The sequence below is a fragment of the Crocodylus porosus genome, unplaced genomic scaffold (assembly GCF_001723895.1).
Source record: "Crocodylus porosus isolate Cpor-Errol unplaced genomic scaffold, CroPor_comp1, whole genome shotgun sequence".
Classification (NCBI taxonomy): domain Eukaryota; kingdom Metazoa; phylum Chordata; order Crocodylia; family Crocodylidae; genus Crocodylus; species Crocodylus porosus.
Genome location: NW_017728929.1, coordinates 9,706,858 through 9,726,152, shown reverse-complemented (window position 1 = coordinate 9,726,152; position 19,295 = coordinate 9,706,858). Strand labels below are relative to the sequence as shown.

The window sequence follows — 19,295 nt, the reverse complement described above, 5'->3', positions numbered from 1 at the left end:
AGCTGAGTTTCAGCCTGTAGTACAGGAGCAGCCTAGGAGTGGTAACTTCATTTCTCCACCCCCCACAAAAGAGAGGTCAAGGCTTAGAAAAGCATTTCATCCACTAGTAATTGCATGGATTATTCACCCAGGGATCTGGGAAGGCACTGCAAGGCACCGTATCTACGAGCAGAGGAAAAAAAATCAAGTCCTTCAAAGCTGAGAGAGTAAAATGCACATTACAGCGATTAAGTATGTTCCAAAAGCACCCGCCCTTGTGTATCATGTCAGCCCAACGCCACTGCCCTGCCAGCCTTTCTAGTGTGAAGCGTTCCTGCTGATTGCAAGGAAACGGATATGAATGTGACGTTAACTGACCAGACCATAGCAGAAGAAAGAAGTGGTGCTTCAGTATTGCAACAGATACAGCCTCTGATGCCAGCAGGGCAGCTCTCGGACAGAGCGTTTAGCTTTTAAGAGTTCCTAGCTTTTGTGAGTTTGTATGACGACACTAGTTAAACATAGAATTGTGTATTGCCATACACAGTGTATATTATAAATTAATACATACCAGAGATATATCTTAGCTATGGTATCAAGTGTTATTTCATGAACAGCACGTGGAGGGCACCTCCAGCAGGATGTTACTCATGGTATAAACAACGTGCTCCCACTGGATATAACCTGAACACGGGGCAGCCCCCCTGAGCCAGGGCTAGGAGCCTTGGCATGATGTTGTGTACAAATGTAAGCACAGTCTGCCTAACACAGAGGAGTGGAAGGTGCACAGCAGCTCCCCTCAACTCTGAGCTACAGATCCTTTGCACACCATGAAGTCACCCTCTGAGAGCAGCAAGAGACCTGCCATGTGCTGAGCAATCCCATGAGCAGCCGGAGGGGCTGAGGAGAAAGCGACGTAGTCACCACCAACCATCTGGAAATCGGCAGGCTCAGATTACATATCCTGGCAGGGGTAACAGGGGGACTCACCCAAAGGCACGAGGAAGGAGCTCTGCTACGGTGTGGTATTCCCTCCCTCCTACATCCAGCTGGCTGATTTCTGAAATGAAAGGTTATGTAACCAGCTGATGTCAGTTGGACCTAGATGCCAGACAGGGAAACCTCACCAGCCAGTAGCTCTACTTGAGTTCCACCCCCAGCCCCTGCCCCACCAGGAAGCCTGAGTTTGCTTCTCCTCAGGAAGAATCCCTGTCCTCAAGGAGAGGGCATCAGCTGTCAGGGCTAAGAAGGGGCAGTGGGAAAGCTGAGCCATTTGCTGGTGGGAGGACAGGGAGTTTGGACCAAAGCAGTCTGGGCCAGTCCTTCCTCGGCCTGAGAGCTCAAGGGCAGCCACTGCAGCATTGTCTTCCCCACATGGCTGCTCCCAACTGCTAACCAACAACAAGGGAGAGCAGCTGTTTGGAGACTATGATAACAGGTTGCTCCTGTGAGGCTGGGCCAAGGGGACTGAGAGCAAAGCCTGCCCAATGGAGCCTGGGTGCCATGTGGTCCCATTCCTCTGACCAGGCATAAGGGCTCAGGATCCCACCAGCTATTGAGTGCCCTCCATCGCGCAAGCCCCATCCTCACTGTGATGGGCCACCTCTCCGGCTGCTACAGATGCTGCCTTAGCAAGGAGCAGCAGGAGCAGTGTGAATGGCCAAAGCCAGACAGCTGGTATGACCTGACCCAGTGCTTGACAGCAACACAAGGAGACTCCAGTAGTAGGCAGCAGTGCACATGCCCTACCTACTCTCCACCAGCTGGGGCATGTGGAACCAAAACCAGTATAGCACAGATGCAGTGCATGGATCCTGGTCCTGTTTAAAGAAAATTTAGTCTTTCTTAAATAAAACTGGTTGATAGAGTCTGGGTGTCTCCTGAACACTGGGGGATGAGGCAGAAATGGGCAAATGTGGGGCTCACTCCCCTTTCCCTCCCTCACTCAGCCCAGGTGCACTCCTACCCATGCCAGTGATACCCCCTGGGCACCAGCCACCTGCCCTTCACCTCCTGCCCCCCGTAAGGGGTCTCATCTCCCTACCCCAGGGAGCCCCTGCACAGTTGACCCCTGCCTCTCCTCCCGTGTTGCAGACACCCTCCGCCATTTCCATCCCTTTCTCTACAATGCCTCTGCGGGCTCTTCCTGCCCCAAGCAGGCACCAGCCCCTACTTGGCCCTCCCTGTGCTGCTCAGCTCCTCCCAGCCCAAATCCACCTGCTCTCAACCCCACCTCATCTGGACCTGCTCCAAACAGTGCTACACCCTAAGGCAGATCCTCCCAATGCCCTTGAAGATGGTGGGAGACTGAAAGAGTTACCAGCCCAGTCAGAGCCCGACTGGCACAGCAGGGTACCTGCCACCCACCCTTCTACCAAAAGGCCTGGAGGAAGAAGCGGCCCAGTCAGAGGAGGGCAGCAGCTCCCTTCACAAAGCTGCACTGTCCTGTGGTGACCAAGCTGGCACCAGCACTGCCCATGATTTCCCCCTGCTGCTACTGCTGGGTCATTCCTCAGGGTGCAGGCTGGGAGCAGCAGGCTCTGGACCAGTCGCCCTTTAACCCCACAGCAACAGTTTCACCCACAACATACGAGCAGGGAGGGGCAGAGAAAGAGAGCAAGCACATGCAGCAGACTCAAAGGGCCTGGGTTTATTGCTCCCATGCAGCAGCAGTCACTGGTACAGAAGGGCAATGCAGGGCTGGGACTGCCTGATCCCAGACGGGACCCAGCAGCAGGGCACAGTGTAGATCCACTAGCCAGTGAATATGTGAAAGTGGTGGGGGCAAAGCAACCCCAACAAAGCACCCAGCCCTTAGAGCAACCCCCTGTGGCCAGCCCACAGGAACCCAGCGCCCAACTGCACCAGCATCCAGTCTGGACATGGCTGGAGCCAAACCACTCGCTTCCAAGTTCCACTGCCTTACTCATGGTCAGGGAGCTCCCCTTCACCCTCAGAATCCTCATCTTCATCCTCAGAATCTCTATCCTCCTCCTCCTCTTCTTGTGCCAAAAGCTTCTTAAAGACATCATACTCCTCCAGGCTGGCACAGGCCACCTGGGCCAGAAAGTCTTTGTCTGAGAGCCGGATGATGTCCTTCAGCTTGACATTGATAACCTGGGTCTGGCCTTTTTTGTCAGGGGTTTGGTAAAGGCCCCGGCGCTCCAGGAACACGTGCCGGCTCCTGATCACTGCAAAGGGTGCTTGGAAGAAACCAGACTTGACCACATCCTTGTGCTTTACCCCCATCCTGAAGAAGACGTACTGCAGGGGAGACATGGAAGGAATCAAATACCTGCTGTGTACAGCTCCCATGGCTGCCTACTAGCAAACACTGGGAAGCAGAGCCCAGGTACTGTAAGAGATGCTCATGGCTTTTCCCATGAACACACAGGATACACTAAAAACCACTTGCAGGTCCCAGCTGGTCTTGTATGTGTACTGGGGAAGTAGAAGGGGAAGGGAAAGGGACCCAAGCAAGCAGAATGCTGAGCCCTCTCCCACCTGATCTCTGCAGAAGCACTAGTAGCCTGGCAGGGCAGTTTGCACCTGATAGTTGTGTCCAGGGGATCCATACACAAGCCAAGAGCCAGGACTCTGCTGTATCTTCAGGTGCAAGGGGCCTAAGCCAGGCATGGCATGTGGAAGAGGGAACCTGCCTGAGGACATGCCTTGGGCAATCCCCACACACCAGCCAAACTCTCCAACTCTCCAGATGGCCCCATAGGACAAGGACTTGGCCTCACCTGGAACTTGTACTCCAGGTCACTGGGCTCCTTGAGCAGGACATTGGGGCAGCTGCGCAGGATCTCCGTCACCTGCTCTGCTGTGAAGAGGCACTTTTCCTTGAAGAGCCTCACGATGGCGTCAATTTTCTTCCCAGGCAGGGTGAAGATCGTGGGGCAGTGACTTAACACATGCTTCAGGTGTCCTAGGTTATGTGGAAGGACAGAAACATGGGCATGCTCAGCACAGTAGTTCAGGTCAGAGGTAGGAGGCCAGAGCTGCCTCAGGGAAATGCACCTTCCCCATCAGCAAGTGGCAGCGTGGGGATCAAAGGACCAGGATCCTTATACAGGACTGAGCCTGAGTCCCTCCCCACAGAACAGGCTTCACCGCAAAGCCAGGGAACAGGGAGTGAACAGCAAACCCAGGGAGGAATAGAGCTGGAAACAGAGCACTCCCAGCAGCATTTCCAAATCTACCCTACTGTGGGCAGCAGAGGCAAAGGCTGGGCTGTAGGGGATCCATTTTGCTGCCTGCTGGGCACAGGAGGAAGATTCCAAACAACTGTTAGCTAAGGTGTCTCCTGGAGCTGAGGTAAGGGTTTAATCACTTACCCGAGTGCTAGACCCAGGGTCCCAGGCCAGGTCTGGCTGCAGCCTGACTCCATGCACCAGCTGCAGCCAGTGCACAGAGCCATGCTATCTGGCTAGGGGGGTTCCCCACAGGTCCAGAAATGTAGCAGCAGTGGCAGTGACATTGGTACCTTCACTGAGGCCAAGTTGCCTCAGATGTTCCCCACGGTCCCTCAGCTGCTTCACAGACATCCTCAGCATGTCAGGGCTCCCCTGCAGGAGACGCAGCACCGAGTTGGGATACAAACCCAGGAGCATGAGTTCAGAAGCCATGGCCAGCCTCCGCTGAGGAGCCAGCCTGGGCTGCAGGTTAAACAGCTGCACAACCTGTGTGTGGCTGAAGCCCATGTCCAGGAGCGACTGCACCAGCTTCCCCAGCGGCAAGCTCCCTGTCTTGTCCCATGTGTGTTCTGGGGCTAGGGAAAGCCGGACAGCCTCCAGGAGAGCTGGTGTTGGCTCTGCCACATGGCTGTCCTTACTGGGGTCAGTGGAGGATGCACTTCCAGCAGGCCGCTCAGCAGAGAAGTGCCGCCCCCTGTGATGCAGCAAGGGGCATGAGAAGGCAGTGGTTGCAGCTGGCAGTGGGGCACACTGCTGAACTGCTTGCAGGCAGCGATGCCAGGCATTGGGGGCTAGACTGCACCAGTGCAGGGCCTAGGGGGAACACACAGAACAAGAAGCAAGGCATCAGAAATGGCAGCAAGTGCACTGATCATAGTCCCATGCAGCCCCATGACAGCCCACAGCACCCAGGGCCCAAGCACTGCTGGCTCCAAAATTGTGGTGCTCCCCTATCAGCAGCAATGACTGGGCACAGTGGAGCCAAGAAGCCAGGACAGGTGCTGGGGCCACCAGTCCTTCCCTGTGGCAAAAATCGGAGGCAATGAAGAGGGGGCAGCGGCAGCCTGGACCCACCTGGGATCGTGCCCTATTGTAACAGTTTTCAGAGCCTGTTTTCCCCCCCATTAAAGGAAGGTCTAGTTTAAAATGGCAACAAAAAGAGGCAACTGCACAGGGCTTGGGCTTGTGTTTGTAAATGCCTTGTGTCAAGTGCCCAAGCCCCGCTCTGAGGACTGTCATCCAAACCCACCTGATGCTGGACCTGGGCAGCAATGGCTAAAATGCCCTGTAACCTTCCAGCAAAGCCTGGGGGTCCTATTTTGATATGGTGCACATACCAATTTACGCGTGTGTGCGCATGCAGGTAAAGGCGTGTCACCCACCAGCCCCAGTGCCAAGGGCTCCTGAACCCTGCGCACCTTTACCCCGCAGCCCGGGCATCTTTTGGCTCAGGCTAGGATTCGTGCCCACGGGCTGCTCACCTTTCCGGACCCGGGCTCACACACGAGCCGGGGGCCATGGCCGCTGGGCAGACCCGCACGGAGCAGGGTCAGGTCTGGGGACCGACCCCCCGCCCCAGGCAGCGCGGCACCCGCCCGGCCGTCCCGAGGGACCAGCGGCCTCCGGGGCCTCGGCGCTGCTGCTGCCACAGCCCTAGCCCCGGCCGCAAAGCCCGGCAGGACCGCACCGGCCTCTCCCCGACTGCCAGGGCCCGGGACGCCCCCAGCGGCTGCGTGCGAGGAAACCGCCCCCGCCCCGCGGCTACACAGCGACCCCGGGCCGGGCCGGACCCTACCTGGCGGCACAGGCCCATCCTGCGAGGCGGGAGCGGAAGCGGGCAGGGGCGGGGTCACTGCCATCAGCGTCCCCCCGCCCGGAAACCCGAGCCCAGGGTTCCGCACGGGCCGAGCCTCCTCCCTCACCGGGACACGCGCGGCCCATGTGCAAAACTGCAGGAATAAGCCCCGCAACAGCCAAAAACGAAAGGCTGGAGGGTTGCCCACATCTGAGGAAAAACTCCACAGGGGCTGCGGGCCCTGGAGCAGCTCCGACCGGGTACGGCCGCGCTCCTCACCGCAGCGCGCAAGCCCCCGCCGACATCATCCCGGGTCCCCGAGCCCTGGAGGGCTGCCAGCATCCGAGGACAGGCTCCAGAAGGGACGACGGGGACCAGAGGCTAGGCGGCCCGTCTTCCGCTCCCGGCCACCCGGGACAAACAGTCAATACGGAACCGCTCGGCTTCCGCCTCGACACCGCTTCCCGCGGGGGGGGAAAGCAACGCGGCTCTGCCCCGGGGAAACCGCGCCTCGACGCCCCGCTGGACTGCTCGCAGGCCGTCCTTAAGCAGCTGGGTCGGGACGGTCCGCTTGCCACCGGCCGTCTCACTTCTGCAAAGCCTCCGACAAGGTCCCCCACCCGGGGCTCGTCACTAAGCGAGGCAGCCCGGGGGCTTCCGGGAACGTCCACTTGCGGATCGGAAGCTGGGAGAGAGCGGAAAAAAGCCCTTATCAGGACAGAGAGAAGCAAGCGGCGGGGTGCGCCATGGGTCCGTGTCGGGCCCCGTGCTCTCTCACAGAGGCACACGGGATCTGGGAAAGGGGGCGAGCTGGCCAGAAGCGCCGGCCACACAAAGAGGTGCGGCGGGGTCACGGCCAAGGCAGACCGAGCCCACCTGCGCAAGGATCTAGAATCATTAGAAAATGAGGGTTGGAAGCGACCTCAGGAGGTCATCTAGTCCAACCCCCTGCTCAAAGTAGGACCATCCCCAACTAGATCATCCCAGCCAAGGCTTTGTCTACCCAGGCTTTGAAACCCCCAACGATGGAGCTTCCACCTCCTCTCTGACTAACCTGTTGCAGTGTTTTACTACCCTCCTAATGAGAAAATTCTTCCTAATATGTAACCTAAAATTCCCTTGCTGCAACTTGAGACCAGCTTCTTGTTCTGTCATCTGTCATCACTGGGAAAAGTCTAGCTCCATCCTCTTTCGAACCCCACTTTCAGGTAGTTGAAGGCAGCTATTCAATCCCCTCAGCTTCTGCCTTGAACTAAATACACCCAGTTCCCTCAGTCTTTCCTCATAAGTCATGTCCCCCAGCCCCCTCACCATTTCTTTTGCTGCAGTACTCCAGATATGGCTTCACCACTGCTGAATAGTGGGGGAATAATCACTGCCCTGGACCTGCTGGCTACCCACCTACCAATGCAGCCCAGTATGCCCTTAGCCTTCTTGGTAACAAGCACACATTGCTCGTTCATATTCATCTTATTGTCCACTGTAACCCCCAGGTCTGTTTCTGCAGAGCTTCTGCCCAGCCAGTCAGCCCCCAGCCTGTACCAGTGCCTGGGACTGTTCCGTCCAAAGTGCAGGACTTTGCACGTGTCCTTGTTGAACCTCATGAGAGTCCTTTGGCCCAATCCTGCAATTTGTCTACATCGCCCTTCAGCTTGGTGTCATTTGACAACTTGCTGAGGGTGCACTCTGTGCCATCTTCCAGGCTGTTGATGAAGACATTGAACAAATCTGGCCCCAGGAGTCCAGGACCAACCCCTGGGGGATTCCACCCGATTCAGGCTGCCAACTAGACGTCAAGCCACTGATAACTACTCTCTGAGCCTGATGCTCCAGCCAGTTTTCTATTCACCTTACAGTCCATTCATCCAGCCCATCCTTTTTCCACTTGCCTGCGAGAACGCTGTGTGAGACCATATCAAAAGCCTTGCTAAAATCAAGGTACACCACATCCACCAGTCTCCCTGTATTCACAGAGCCAGTCATCTCATCATAGAAGGCAATCAGGTTGGTCAGGCATGACTTGCCCTGGGTGTTCCTAATCACCCTTTTCTCCTCCAAGTGCTAGAAATGGATTCCATGAGGAACTGCTCCATGATTTTTCCAGGGACTGAGGTGAGGCTGACTGGTCTCTAGTTCCCTGAATCCTTCTTCTTCCCTTTCTTAAATATGGAGGCACTATGTTTGCTCTTTTCCAGTCATTCAGGACCTCTTCTGATCACCATGAGTTTTCAAAGGTGATAGCCAGTGGCTCTGTAATCACATCAGCCAATTCCCTCAGCACCCTCAGAGAAAAAGGGCACCAATTCAGCACAGCAGCTAGGGACACAGACTCTGAAGGAGACCTTTGCTGGCAGCAGCAGGGGAGAGAGTGGCAGCAGAAACCCCCCCACTTCCCCGCAAGCCGCTCAGCCCTTCAGTGTCCGCTCCCTGCCACAGGGTGATACAGGAGCCTGGGCAAGGCGCACCTATGGCCCGAGACGGTAAAGGGCAATTCTGATGTTCTTGTGCTTGTATGTTGACACCTCGGCACCCCCAGCCAGCCTGGCACCAGCACCAGGCCGCCCCCATGGGCTGGGGGCCCAGCACTCCACCAAACTTTCCTGCCAGGCCTGTTTCCCTCCACACACCTCAGGTAAGGGCTCTCCTGCCTCTGTGGGGAGGAAGCCTGGAGGGCGCTTGCCTGCCTGCCTGGCTGCCTCCCAGCGCCCAGCCCAGGGCATGGGGCACTCCAACCCAGGGCTCCAGGTACTTGTCCAGGGACCAAAAAAGAAGGGCTGACCAGGCTGCGCACAACAGCAAAAGCCTACAGCACTTGGTATTCCCAGGTGGTCTCCCATCCAGGTACTAAACAGGCTTGACCTTGCCTAGCTTCTAAGATCAGACTTCTTCAGAGTGGCATGGCCATAGGTGCCAGGCCTGCCTTACTGGGCCCTTTTCTGGGTGGCCTCCACCCTGCTCCCTCCCCACATGTGTTTTCCTGGCCTACCCTGCATTCACACACAGCCCGCCCCTGCCCTTACACCCACTCCCAACACATGCATGCCCACCGCACACTGCCCCTGCCTGCCCCAGGCACACCACTCACCCCTGGCCTGCCCCCCTCCTCACCCCCAACTCCAGCCAACTGCCAGCCTCCCAGGGCTACTGCCTCCCTGCTCCCTCCAGCCTCAAACTTCCCAGCCTCCTCCCCTCCTGGGCCCACACACAGCCTGCCCTGCACCCAACCACTGCACCGAATCCTAAGCCAGGACCAGAAACAAACACCCCTGGTGCACACCTCCAGGGGAGGCATGGGGAACATGTGCCTCCTGCCTGGCAGAGGTGGGCTGCCCACTGCAGGGTGGGGCTTTACACCCTGCTGTCTTTGCCCTGGGAGCTCAGCCACACAATGCCAATGTGCTTCCTGCTGCCAGACAAGCAAGGGATGCGCCGCATGGTCAATACACCCCACGTCCCCTTCTCACCCAGCAGGCAGCAACAGCATCACAATGCTGAGCTCCCAGGGCAAAGGCAGCAGGGTGCAGAGCCCTGAGCCCACAGTGGGCAATCTGTCTCTGCCCCACAGACAAATCCAGGAAGTATGTTCATGGTCTAGGGCGCAGCACTCCACCAAACTCCCCTGCTGGGGCCCTGGCCTGGGTCTGGGTGCCCCCGCCAGGTCTGTTCCCCTCCACAAAGGCCCACATGCCTCAAACAGGATGTAGCAGGGCACTGTCATGTGTGTGCCACTTTAAGGGGAAAAGCTGCATGAGGCAGCATCCAGGTGGTGCAGGGGCTGATCCCAGGTTCATCTGACCTGTAGAGAGCCCAGCTGTGCCTCAGCCTGTTCGGGAGCCTGAGTAGGAGATTTCTGTGCAGCTGGGCAGAAGGACTCTTGAAGGGCCCAAGAAGGGAGAGGAAGCAGGCCTGGGAGCCAGAGAAGAAAGGGTCTATGCAGGTAGGGGGCCTTTGTTTTATGTTGGTATTATGGAGTAACAAGCCTTGAGCCCTGCTGGAGACAGGCTTAAGACCTACAGAGAACTCCCTAGCCCAGAGAAGGGGCTGAGCAGGAAACTGTGGGTTCCCCAGCTGTCACCTCTCAGCTCCATGTTCTTGGGGAACCCTAGCACAGGACGCAGCCTGTCTGACTCACAAAGAACTCCCCCTCCCCACCTCGACCTGAACAAGAGCTGATTAGAGGAAGGACTTACAAAAGACAAGGAAGATGCAGTGGGAGATGCACCTAAAGTTCTCCAGACAAGAGTGATAAGAGTGAAGCAACTCCCCTGGTCTCATCTGCAACTCATTTAAATGGGAGATGGGACAGGCATGCATCTTTGTTAGCATTCAGGATGGAGGACAGAGATTTGAAGGTATAGACTGCACTGAATTCTGGGATCAGAAAAGCAGGGGAGCATGATGAGGAATCCTAGCTTGAAATGCTAATCAACACATCTACACACACCCAGCTTAGCATTTATCAGACCAGTTCTAGTAATGACTCTTCTATTGGTATCCAAAACACTGAATCTGCCTGTGTGTATTGTGAGCTCCCTCAGAGTAATGCCACCCATAGCCAGGAGTGATCAGTTCCTATTATCCAGCCTACGAGCTATTGTTTACCCCTAAACAAACCTAGTATTCTCCCTCAAGCCATTGTTAGTTCTCTACAAAAACCCCTACCCAAGCTCAAGTTTCTGTGCTGGTGCTTGGATCCAAAGCTGCAGCACTTCCGCTCCTTTTCTGCCTGTGATGATTTACACTTCTGTAGAAGTAGAGGAAAGCATGGGACGAAAGGAGAGGATACAACTCTCTGGCAAGGGCTGGACTTCAGGGGGTTGTTTCAGCCCCATATAGGTATAGGATAGACTAAGGGACAACTTTTGTTGTCAGAAAGAGTGGGTGAGGGATTTCTCAGTGTCTTACTGTTAAGTATCAATGTGTGAATCTGTCATTGTATAAGAAGCAAGGGTAAGACATTCACTGAATGGAGTTTTCAGCAAAGTGAATGAGACGTTGTTTATCATGTGAGTATTATGTAATTGCTTGAAATTGTATTTGTATTCCCTTTGTGAGGCCTCAGGTGGGATCCCTTTTTAAATCTGTTTGATGTAGACTGCTTTCTAATAAAATGTTATAAAAAAAAAAAAAAAAAAAATCTGCCTGTGATGCCTCCACTGGTCCTGCTCAGGACTCTGCCTGTCTGCCAGCTCCAACAACACTTGGGAACCTCAACTGGTTCAAGCTTCACTGAGTGGTGAGACCCCAGCTGTCTCTGTCTTCAGGAACCTGACTTTTATTCTCTCACTCCAGGCACAGCTTTCTAAACCCGACTTTTGCTTTCTCACTCCAGGCATAGTTTTCTAAACCTGACTTTTGCTAATCAAACTCGAGCTAGACTGCTCCAAAAAACCTAATTGAAACTACGTAATATTGTAACTGTTTGTCTCTCTCTTGTATGACTATTATTGCTGGTATCATCATAAGTTCATATACCTGGCAATAAATAACTTTTATGGTCAAGCTGGTTGCTATACTTTCTCTCTGAACCTTGCTTACTCTTTCTTCCCCTTGACCTCCCCACTTGCTCTGCAGTAATGCTTCTTTTATCTAAGCCAAAGATCCCTGTAATGCCCAATACTACAGGGGAGTCTGCTCATCAAGTGTGGGGGGAGTTACCCTCATACACCTCAAAACTCAGCATGTCACAATCTCGTCACAATGGTCCTATTAGTATCAGCTGGAAGTGCTGATCGGACCCAGCCTGGTCAGACATATTCTGTTAGCATGTATGTATCGGGGTGGAACTACAGAAACACGTGTCGCAGACAACGAGCAAGGAGCACACATCTACATAGGAGACTACATTTTGGTGTGCATCACTCCTGCAATGCACTGCATAAAGCAGCTAACTGTGGGCTTCCACTACCCTGATCTCATAAGAGTGAATTTACCTTGCATACAACGATTCTTTTTATATAAAAAAGGTCATTGCGTAAGAGTGAATTTGCACAAACAGAACCCGCATAAAGCGAGGGAAACCTGTACTTGTAGTACTTCAAAAGCATGCTCTCAGCAAGACAGAGCTGAAAATATCCAGGGTAAATAGCTTCCTCTCTGCCTGATTCCACTATAAAATTACCAACCTAGAACAGCTCACTATATTTCCAACACCCAGAATACCCAGAGCAAACCCAGGAAGAGGGTTCCCTTATATGTCCTGTTCCTGCTATGTTAGGCCCTGTCAGCTCCTTTCACAAGTACTTTCTTGTCATGTCTCCTGTGTTATCTATGGCCTCAATGTAGTAGGCCCAGTTGTCACAAGATGCAAAGGCACTCTGAGGGGCTGGGGCTGAAGCCTGGTAGCAAGGCTTGCAGGGAAAGGCGGCAGGACACCAGTCCTAGAGAGGACCAAGGAGTTTCTCAGAGAAACCAAATGAGAGTGAAAATCCTGCGGAGGGCTGGCATGAGTAGGAACTGATGACTGTCAGCAGCTCACACCACTGAAAGAGCTGCAGCAAAGCACCGGGAATGGGCTGGGGAAGACACTTAGTGACCTGTTTTAGCAGGGGAGGTAAGGCCTCACTGAGAGATATTCCTGTAGACAAGGGACTGTCTGCACCCTTTCTGGAGACCTGAAGATTGTGCCCATGTAGTGAAAGCAGGTGGGGGAGACTGTCTGGGCTCAGTGAAGCAATGTGGGTATGAGGCCTGGAAAGCATACTGGTACCAAGGATTTGAATTACATGTTGACTCTTGGGGGGTGGTAAAAAAAACTGGTCTGCCAATCATAATGTTGTAATAAAACCAGAGATCCCCTCAGGTTATGATTTTCAAATCTTACAGAAGGCTCTCATCTCTCATGGGGGGGCTCAGCCCCCCTGAGCTCTCCTGTATTTCGCATCCTGCCAGTACCTCATTTTGGAGACCCAGGCCACAGCTTCCAGCAGTTGGAAGGAAGCCTCGTCGATACAGGAGACTCAGACAGCCGGGAATGTTGAACAAATGGAGTTCCCTTTCCCGATAAAGGGAACTCCCTGGTATCTGGCCAGTGTCCTGTATTTGCCCTTGAAGTAGAGAATGACCAGTAGAGAATGACCTGAGGTACAAGCAGAAACTAGACCCAGAAAGGAGAAATGGAGGTACAGGTGACAGCTGGAACATATAAGTGGCACTGCTCTCTGTGCAAACACTGTAGCACAGTGATGCTCAGCCTTTAGGTCTCATGGGCCAGATGAGTGGGTGGGGGGCAGTTTGCAGTCTGGATCAGGTCCCATGCATCAGGATCGGGTGCCTCTGCCCAGCCTTGAATACCTGGATTGAGCCCCACACAACCCCAGCTCCATTCACCTGATCTAGCATTCAGGGCAATGATATCCAGCTGGCGGGGCTCCCCACAGGTCAGGAAATTTGACAGTAAGGGAGCAGCGATTAATGTTGCCAATGCTCCCCTGCTGCCAAATTTTCAGATCTGGGGAGAGCCCTGAGAGCCAGGTGACATTGTCCCATAGGTCAGCAGTTGACCACCCCTGCTGTAGCACATTACCTTGATGGGGAGGGCAACAGAATCCTTATTTCTCTGCCTAGCATAAGTTGGGGGAGTGGTAGGATGTGGTTTTGCCTTTATTTTTTTTTAGTGCCCTAGTTTGGTGAATGTCTCATGCACCCAAGATTCATTATTTTACAGGTCCAGGAATATAAAGCTTTGACCTAGACTTGGTTTTAAAGTCCCAGGCCGATGCATGTGTAGTGCTGCTTACGGTGGGTTGCTTTAAACTGTGAACAAGAAAGAGTTACCAAAGTATAATCAGCTAGTTACTGCTTCCAGTTATTACCTGCACGAGCTGGATTTCAGCTGGTTGCTTAAAAGCAAATGCTCTGTCCTCTTGTCAGGCCCCTTGAAACATTCTGCACCTCTGTATACTTTGAATCATGGAAAAAATATCAGAGGAACATATCAAATGATATAACAGAAAACAAAAAGCTAAAGAAGCAATGTATATTTGTTCATTTGGAAGTAGCACATGAAAAAATTGCCCCGTTCTGTAGGTTGCAAAGCTAATGATATGCAGTCTTGTGGGCTAGAAAAGCCATGTGTTATGCTTGGCAATAACGGCATAGAAACTAGCCTCTCACTTGGAGGCATCATAATGCTCAAAACAACTGATCATTCCCTCCTCCCAAGTATAGGAGGGAGGGAGTACAAAGATTGTTAGAAGTAAAAGTGATGAAACTTGTAGACAATGTAGTGTCCTGCAAATGCACCGAAGATGCAGCAGAGGGCAGCCTTGTCCTGACTGGGCACAGGAAAGCATCTCTGTCCCAATTCAAGCAGGTTGACTTGTTGCAGTGAGTACTTGTAGAAGTCCTTATCTCAAGCTATATCCCCCTTCCATGATAAATGTAGATATATGTGTCCTTGAACTATCCAGCTTTCCCGCTAGCTGACCACAGGCTGTAAAGTTTAATGAACTCTTTGCAAGGGCAGAGAAACTTGCTGTGCCACAAAGGCATCTCTCCCATTTGTAACATCTTAAAAACTTTCAAGGTCAGCCACTACATTTGTGTGACCAGCAAAGGAGCTCAGAAATCACTGCTGGGTATTGGTTAACCCCCCATGCTTGCTAGGAGAAACTGTTCCCTTCTGTAACAAGGGAGTATCTGAGACACAGGGGGCCTGTCACAGGATTTTTCCATCGGTACAATAATGCAGTTGTTAAACAGGCAGGCACTCTGGATTAGTCTCCATGCCCAAGCACCCTTTCCTACTAGCTCACTGAAGATGAGGGTGCTGACCATTGCTGAGGCAGGATTGGTGAGGTAAGAAAGACCTTTTATTAAATCAACTTTTTGTGAGATAAGTTGGTTAGAAAATGCCCTTCCTTGAGTCTGGGAAAGAAGCAGATGCAGCCGATGCTAAACAGCAGTTAGAATCACTGGTTTAATTTACAATGACTCTCTTATAACCTCATTACATTAATGAAAGTGATCACTTAAAACAGGAAACTAGTGGTAAACCTGGGAAGCAAAGAAATTGGCAGCATTAGTATAGACCACATAAAGAACAATTGCTGTGGTTAAACCTTGTGTGAATAATAATTTAAAAATTACAAATGGAAGAGGGGTTTCATCATCTATGGAGCAAGAGGGGGCTTTTTGCTTCGGTACCAGCAGGGAAGGGAGCCAAGAATCCAGGCCCTGTGCTGGGAATGCTGCCAGCCCACTGTCACTCCTTATCTCCTGGAGCCCTGTAATCTGGCATCCTATATACAAATGTTAGTGGCCAAAGTTTCACAGTGACTTCAGGTACCAAAATTGGGACACTTCAGGGGACTGTTAACTGCACTATATTGGCTGATTGATGGTGAATGGTGTCTGGAGGGCTGGACATATGGCTATAGGGATGGCTGAGTCACTAAAAAAGTCAGCCTGAGAACTGGTCTTTAAAAGTGTTTGAGGACAGTTAGGCATTGTCTGTGTGGCCTTGGCAATCTTGAGATCACTGCTGAGAGAATAAGCTCTGCCTCTTTGCTCCTGCTGTCACACACCAGCAATTGAGCAGCTTGCAAGGAAGAGAGCCTAAGCACAGTGCTGGGATGTGGGGTTGGGGCCATTCCAAAGCTAGCTACACAGTCTAATCACCAGTTTCTGGTGTACCTGAGCAGGAGTGAGTGGGAGGGTGACCCTATGGATGTGCTGAACCTTATTTTGAGGTCCTGACCTGGGTTCTGGACCAGGTGTTAGTCCAAACCTCTTGTATCCTGTACCACCGGCTTAGAGTGTTTTGAAGCTGGGCTTGTTTGCCCTTCTGGAGTAGTAGGTGAGGATCAAGTTTTCATTGTAACCTGGGCTCTGACCTAGTTCATTGGTAGTAAGGATGCATTAGATGCCTGGGTTATGCTGTCTAGGTTGTGGTAGACCTTAATTCTTTCCACAGTTCCTTGTATTCACCCTTGGGGCCTGAGTGGCCCCAGAAGCCTCCCGTGAGTTCATATACACCAACTGGGGCTTTAACTTGTCATTCTGGAGAGCCTGTTCATTTCCGGCACAGCTCAGAGGAATAGTACAAGGCATTGCTGTCAGGCACAGCCCAGCCCAGCACGTACAGCTGGCCAGAAGGTTACACTACTATCCAAGCTACTTGTCCAAATACAGCAAGGAAGATAGCACTGGTTGATGTATCTGAAATCAACACTCCCTGCAAGAGCATCTTTGTGAGATTTTTGAGCATGGTGAACAGGCAGGCAGAGCAAAGGATCAGGGGGATGGCTGTCCAGGGGGATGTTTAGAGGGAACTGAACAAAAAAGAAACAAAGCACCTCCTGCAAGGGAAAAGAATGCCAGCACCAAGACAAACTCCCTCTCTACCTGTCTTTAGAAGGAGGATTTTGACCAGGTTCTCATTTCCACCATCAGTGCTGAATCCATTACCATGCATGACAGGCTCCCAGCCTGGTAGACTTGGAGCAGGGAAGCCAGGGATGGCACTGGAGAACCACAGGGGTAGGAGCAGACTTCAGGGAGGACCATGCAGCTAGGCGTGCAAAAGAACATTCCGGAGTCAGGTTCCAAGATTTGGGTCCTACACCAGAGCAGAGAAGTCCCTGGGGGAGCTGGAGCCACATCCTGGTAAAAGCTGTATTCTTCCCAGTGAGAAGGGCAGCTGGGATGGCAGGGTTTATCAGGCTATGGCCAATGCAGTTATTGTTATGGAAAATATGATGTGCTATGGAGTCCCCTGACTTCAGTTAAGCATGGAAGCTATGCTGCTTTCTCACCTCACTTCCTCTACCCCACGCACAGGATGCAAGATGGACCCCAAGGGGCAATCTTAAATCTGTAATGTGTTACTTAGTTAAACTAGATCACAAGTGTTCAAAGCTGGAATTACAGAGCTGGTGAGTGCATATATATCATTGCCAGTTATCAGCTGAGAGCTGTCTTAGTGTTATGTTGGTACCAGCACTGCACCAGTGGGGATGTGTTGGGCAGCATACTTAACTGGTCTCGCTATGACTTGTGATTTCAAGCCCTGCTCTAAACTAGTGCCAAACACTGCCCCCAGTTGACGTAGTTGCAAATGAGTACCTGGTCATTTGGGCCAGGGAATCAAAAGCAGGGGATGTAATTCTGGTCATATTGTCCCATGTGTGCCTTTGGCTACAGAAACTAGTTTGCCTTAAACACACCACTATTAAATTGAGACAAGGAAGATTTAGGTTGAGTATCAGGGAAAATGTGTAACTCAGAGGGTGGTTTAAGCACTGGAACAGATTATGTAGAGAGGCTGTGGACTCTCCACCACTGGAAGTGTTTAAGTGAGGTTAAACTAATACTTGGTTGGGATGGTTTAGATGAGGATGATGCTGCCTTGACCTGAGGGGTAGACAAGATGGTCTCCTAAGGCTCATTCCAGTCCTTTTATGCTTATGATTCTGAAGGCAATGTGGTGTTGGCATCCCTAGAGCATAACTGAAGGAGGAGGCCTGACCACAGGAGCAGAAGCAGTTTGAGCAGCTGTTACTGCTGACCAGATGGCTGCAGACCAAAAAGCTGCCTCCAAATCTGGCACCAGCACCTGTTGACTCTATGCTGCAGCTGCTTCAAAATGAAGGGTTTGCCTGGGTTATGAGTCAGCCTGTGGCCTCCTAGCACAGAAATGTGCACACCCAGCTGTTCTCTGGTCACCTGGCCTCTGTGCCTCCATGTCAAACAGGGAAAAGAAATGCTGGAGATGAACCACTCCATTGCAAGTAGTGCAGTGTTGCTGTGGGGTAGGGGTCACTTTGCAAAGCACACAGCCCTTTTTTGTGTTCTGGCCTCTTGTGCTGATTATTTGCTACTTGGCTGTTCCCGATGGCCTTAATGCAGTCTTTGGGTACTGAAGTACAGCAAGTAACAGGGGTGGGCATATGTTGTGTGGTGGGAGTGCTTGGAGACAGGAGCTACCAGTCAAAGGCTTCTACTGAAGGATCAAACTATTCTCACAAGAGCAATAGCAAATAAAAGGATGGGCTACTGCCATACTACACGGCATCTCCCCCTGACCCTGGCATGGCATTGGGTAGAGCCAGGACATGGGCACACAGCATCTCTTTTCTTTGTTTAGTTCCAGCTCCATTGATCTTCTGTGCACTTTCTGGTTATCTCCACTTGGATCTGCACCCCAACATGCTGAGCCTGCTCTTGCCAAAAACAGTCCACCTTCATGCCATATGCCACAGGTGCTCATCGCCTGATCTGACCCACAGAGCCATGCCAGCCAGCCCCAGGGGTCCCCATGGGTATAAACATTTGGTAGCTGGGAAGCAACAACAGCAATTGCGCTCCACTGCTACCAAATTCCCAGATCCGTGGGGAGCCCTGCAGGCTGGACAGCATGCTAAACTGGTGTGCGGAAGTGGCCTGGGCACATGGAGCCAGCTGGAGGCAGAGTGGGGCCCTGATCCGTCAGCCTGCACCCCAGGGAGGTAGTGTGGGGCCCAATCCTGGCACATGGGCCTGGTCTGGCCTGTGAACCAGCCCCGTGCCACTCCTCTGCCCTGTGGCACCAGCGCCACTGTCCTGTGCCAGCCACACAGGTGGCACAGGGCACAACAGCTCCCAAACAGTCCTGAAAGCTGTGCTGGCCTGCCTTCCCTCGGACAAAGGCTCTTTCTGACACGGACTGGCGGGTGTCACGGTAGATACCGTCCCCCCCACCCCCCTTCTTGGAGGGAGTGAGGCTCACTTTCTCCACACAGTCCCTGCACTCTGTCCAACCAGCCCCCGCGGCTGACCAGCCAGGGGACGTGTTCCTGGGCTGTGACACAGGAGTTACAGGCGCTATTAACAGTCCCAGCATTTTGGGGGAGACACGTCCTATTGTGGCCAGAGACCTGGGGTATGCTGCCGCCGTCACCTCCTCGCTCAGTGGCCCGTCTGCCCGGGCAGCGCCGGCAGCCGAGTCGCGGCCCTCAAGGGCTCGGCTGCCGGGCCTGGGAGGGGACAGGGGAAGCGCCTGCGGCTGCTCGTCCCGCCCGGGGCCCGTTCCACCCCCCGCCCGGGGCCCGGCGCTGCCAGGCGGCACGAGGGCGAGAGGCGCCGGGAGGGCTTCCCCTGCCCCGCTCGGGCGGCCCGTGCCCGCAGGCAGCGCTCGGCCCCGGCACAGGAGAGGCGGAGGCGGAGGCGGAGGCGGGGCTCGCTTTACTCCGGCCCGGCTGAAAGTTGAGGGCGGGGCGGCCGAAGCGGGCGGCTCCCACCTGGCAGCGGCTCCCGCCCGCCCGGCCATGGCCTCCGACGAGCTCGCCCAGAAGCTACAGCGCCGGCTGCTGCTGGAGGAGGCCGGCGCCGAGCTGGAGGCG

The 19,295-nt window shown here is 53.4% G+C and overlaps 3 protein-coding genes across 7 annotated transcripts in view; 2 read left to right on the top strand and 1 right to left on the bottom strand.

The window, feature by feature from the left end:
- Positions 1 to 565, top strand: part of SNED1 (sushi, nidogen and EGF like domains 1) — a 79,025-nt gene extending 78,460 nt beyond the window's left edge. For 4 of the 5 annotated variants that reach the window (XR_002102487.1, XR_002102488.1, XR_002102486.1 and 1 more), the window contains one exon: positions 29 to 565. The gene's annotated coding sequence lies outside the window, so the exon portion shown is untranslated. The remainder of the gene's footprint in view (positions 1 to 28) is intronic. The other variant, XM_019543036.1, reaches the window with a different exon arrangement.
- Positions 566 to 2,604: 2,039 nt separating this feature from the next.
- MTERF4 (mitochondrial transcription termination factor 4) lies at positions 2,605 to 6,006 on the bottom strand. The gene is made up of 4 exons (XM_019543037.1): positions 5,974 to 6,006; positions 4,469 to 4,991; positions 3,726 to 3,910; positions 2,605 to 3,243 (listed from the first exon to the last, which is right to left on the bottom strand). The coding sequence occupies exons 1-4, from the start codon at positions 5,989 to 5,991 to the stop codon at positions 2,902 to 2,904; spliced, it is 1,068 nt and encodes a 355-aa protein (XP_019398582.1). The 5' UTR covers positions 5,992 to 6,006; the 3' UTR covers positions 2,605 to 2,901.
- Positions 6,007 to 19,145: 13,139 nt separating this feature from the next.
- Positions 19,146 to 19,295, top strand: part of LOC109315383 (EF-hand domain-containing protein D1-like) — a 29,903-nt gene continuing 29,753 nt past the window's right edge. The window contains exon 1 of the mRNA XM_019543056.1: positions 19,146 to 19,292. Coding sequence (XP_019398601.1) covers positions 19,221 to 19,292 — 72 coding nt within the window. The 5' untranslated portion in view covers positions 19,146 to 19,220. The remainder of the gene's footprint in view (positions 19,293 to 19,295) is intronic.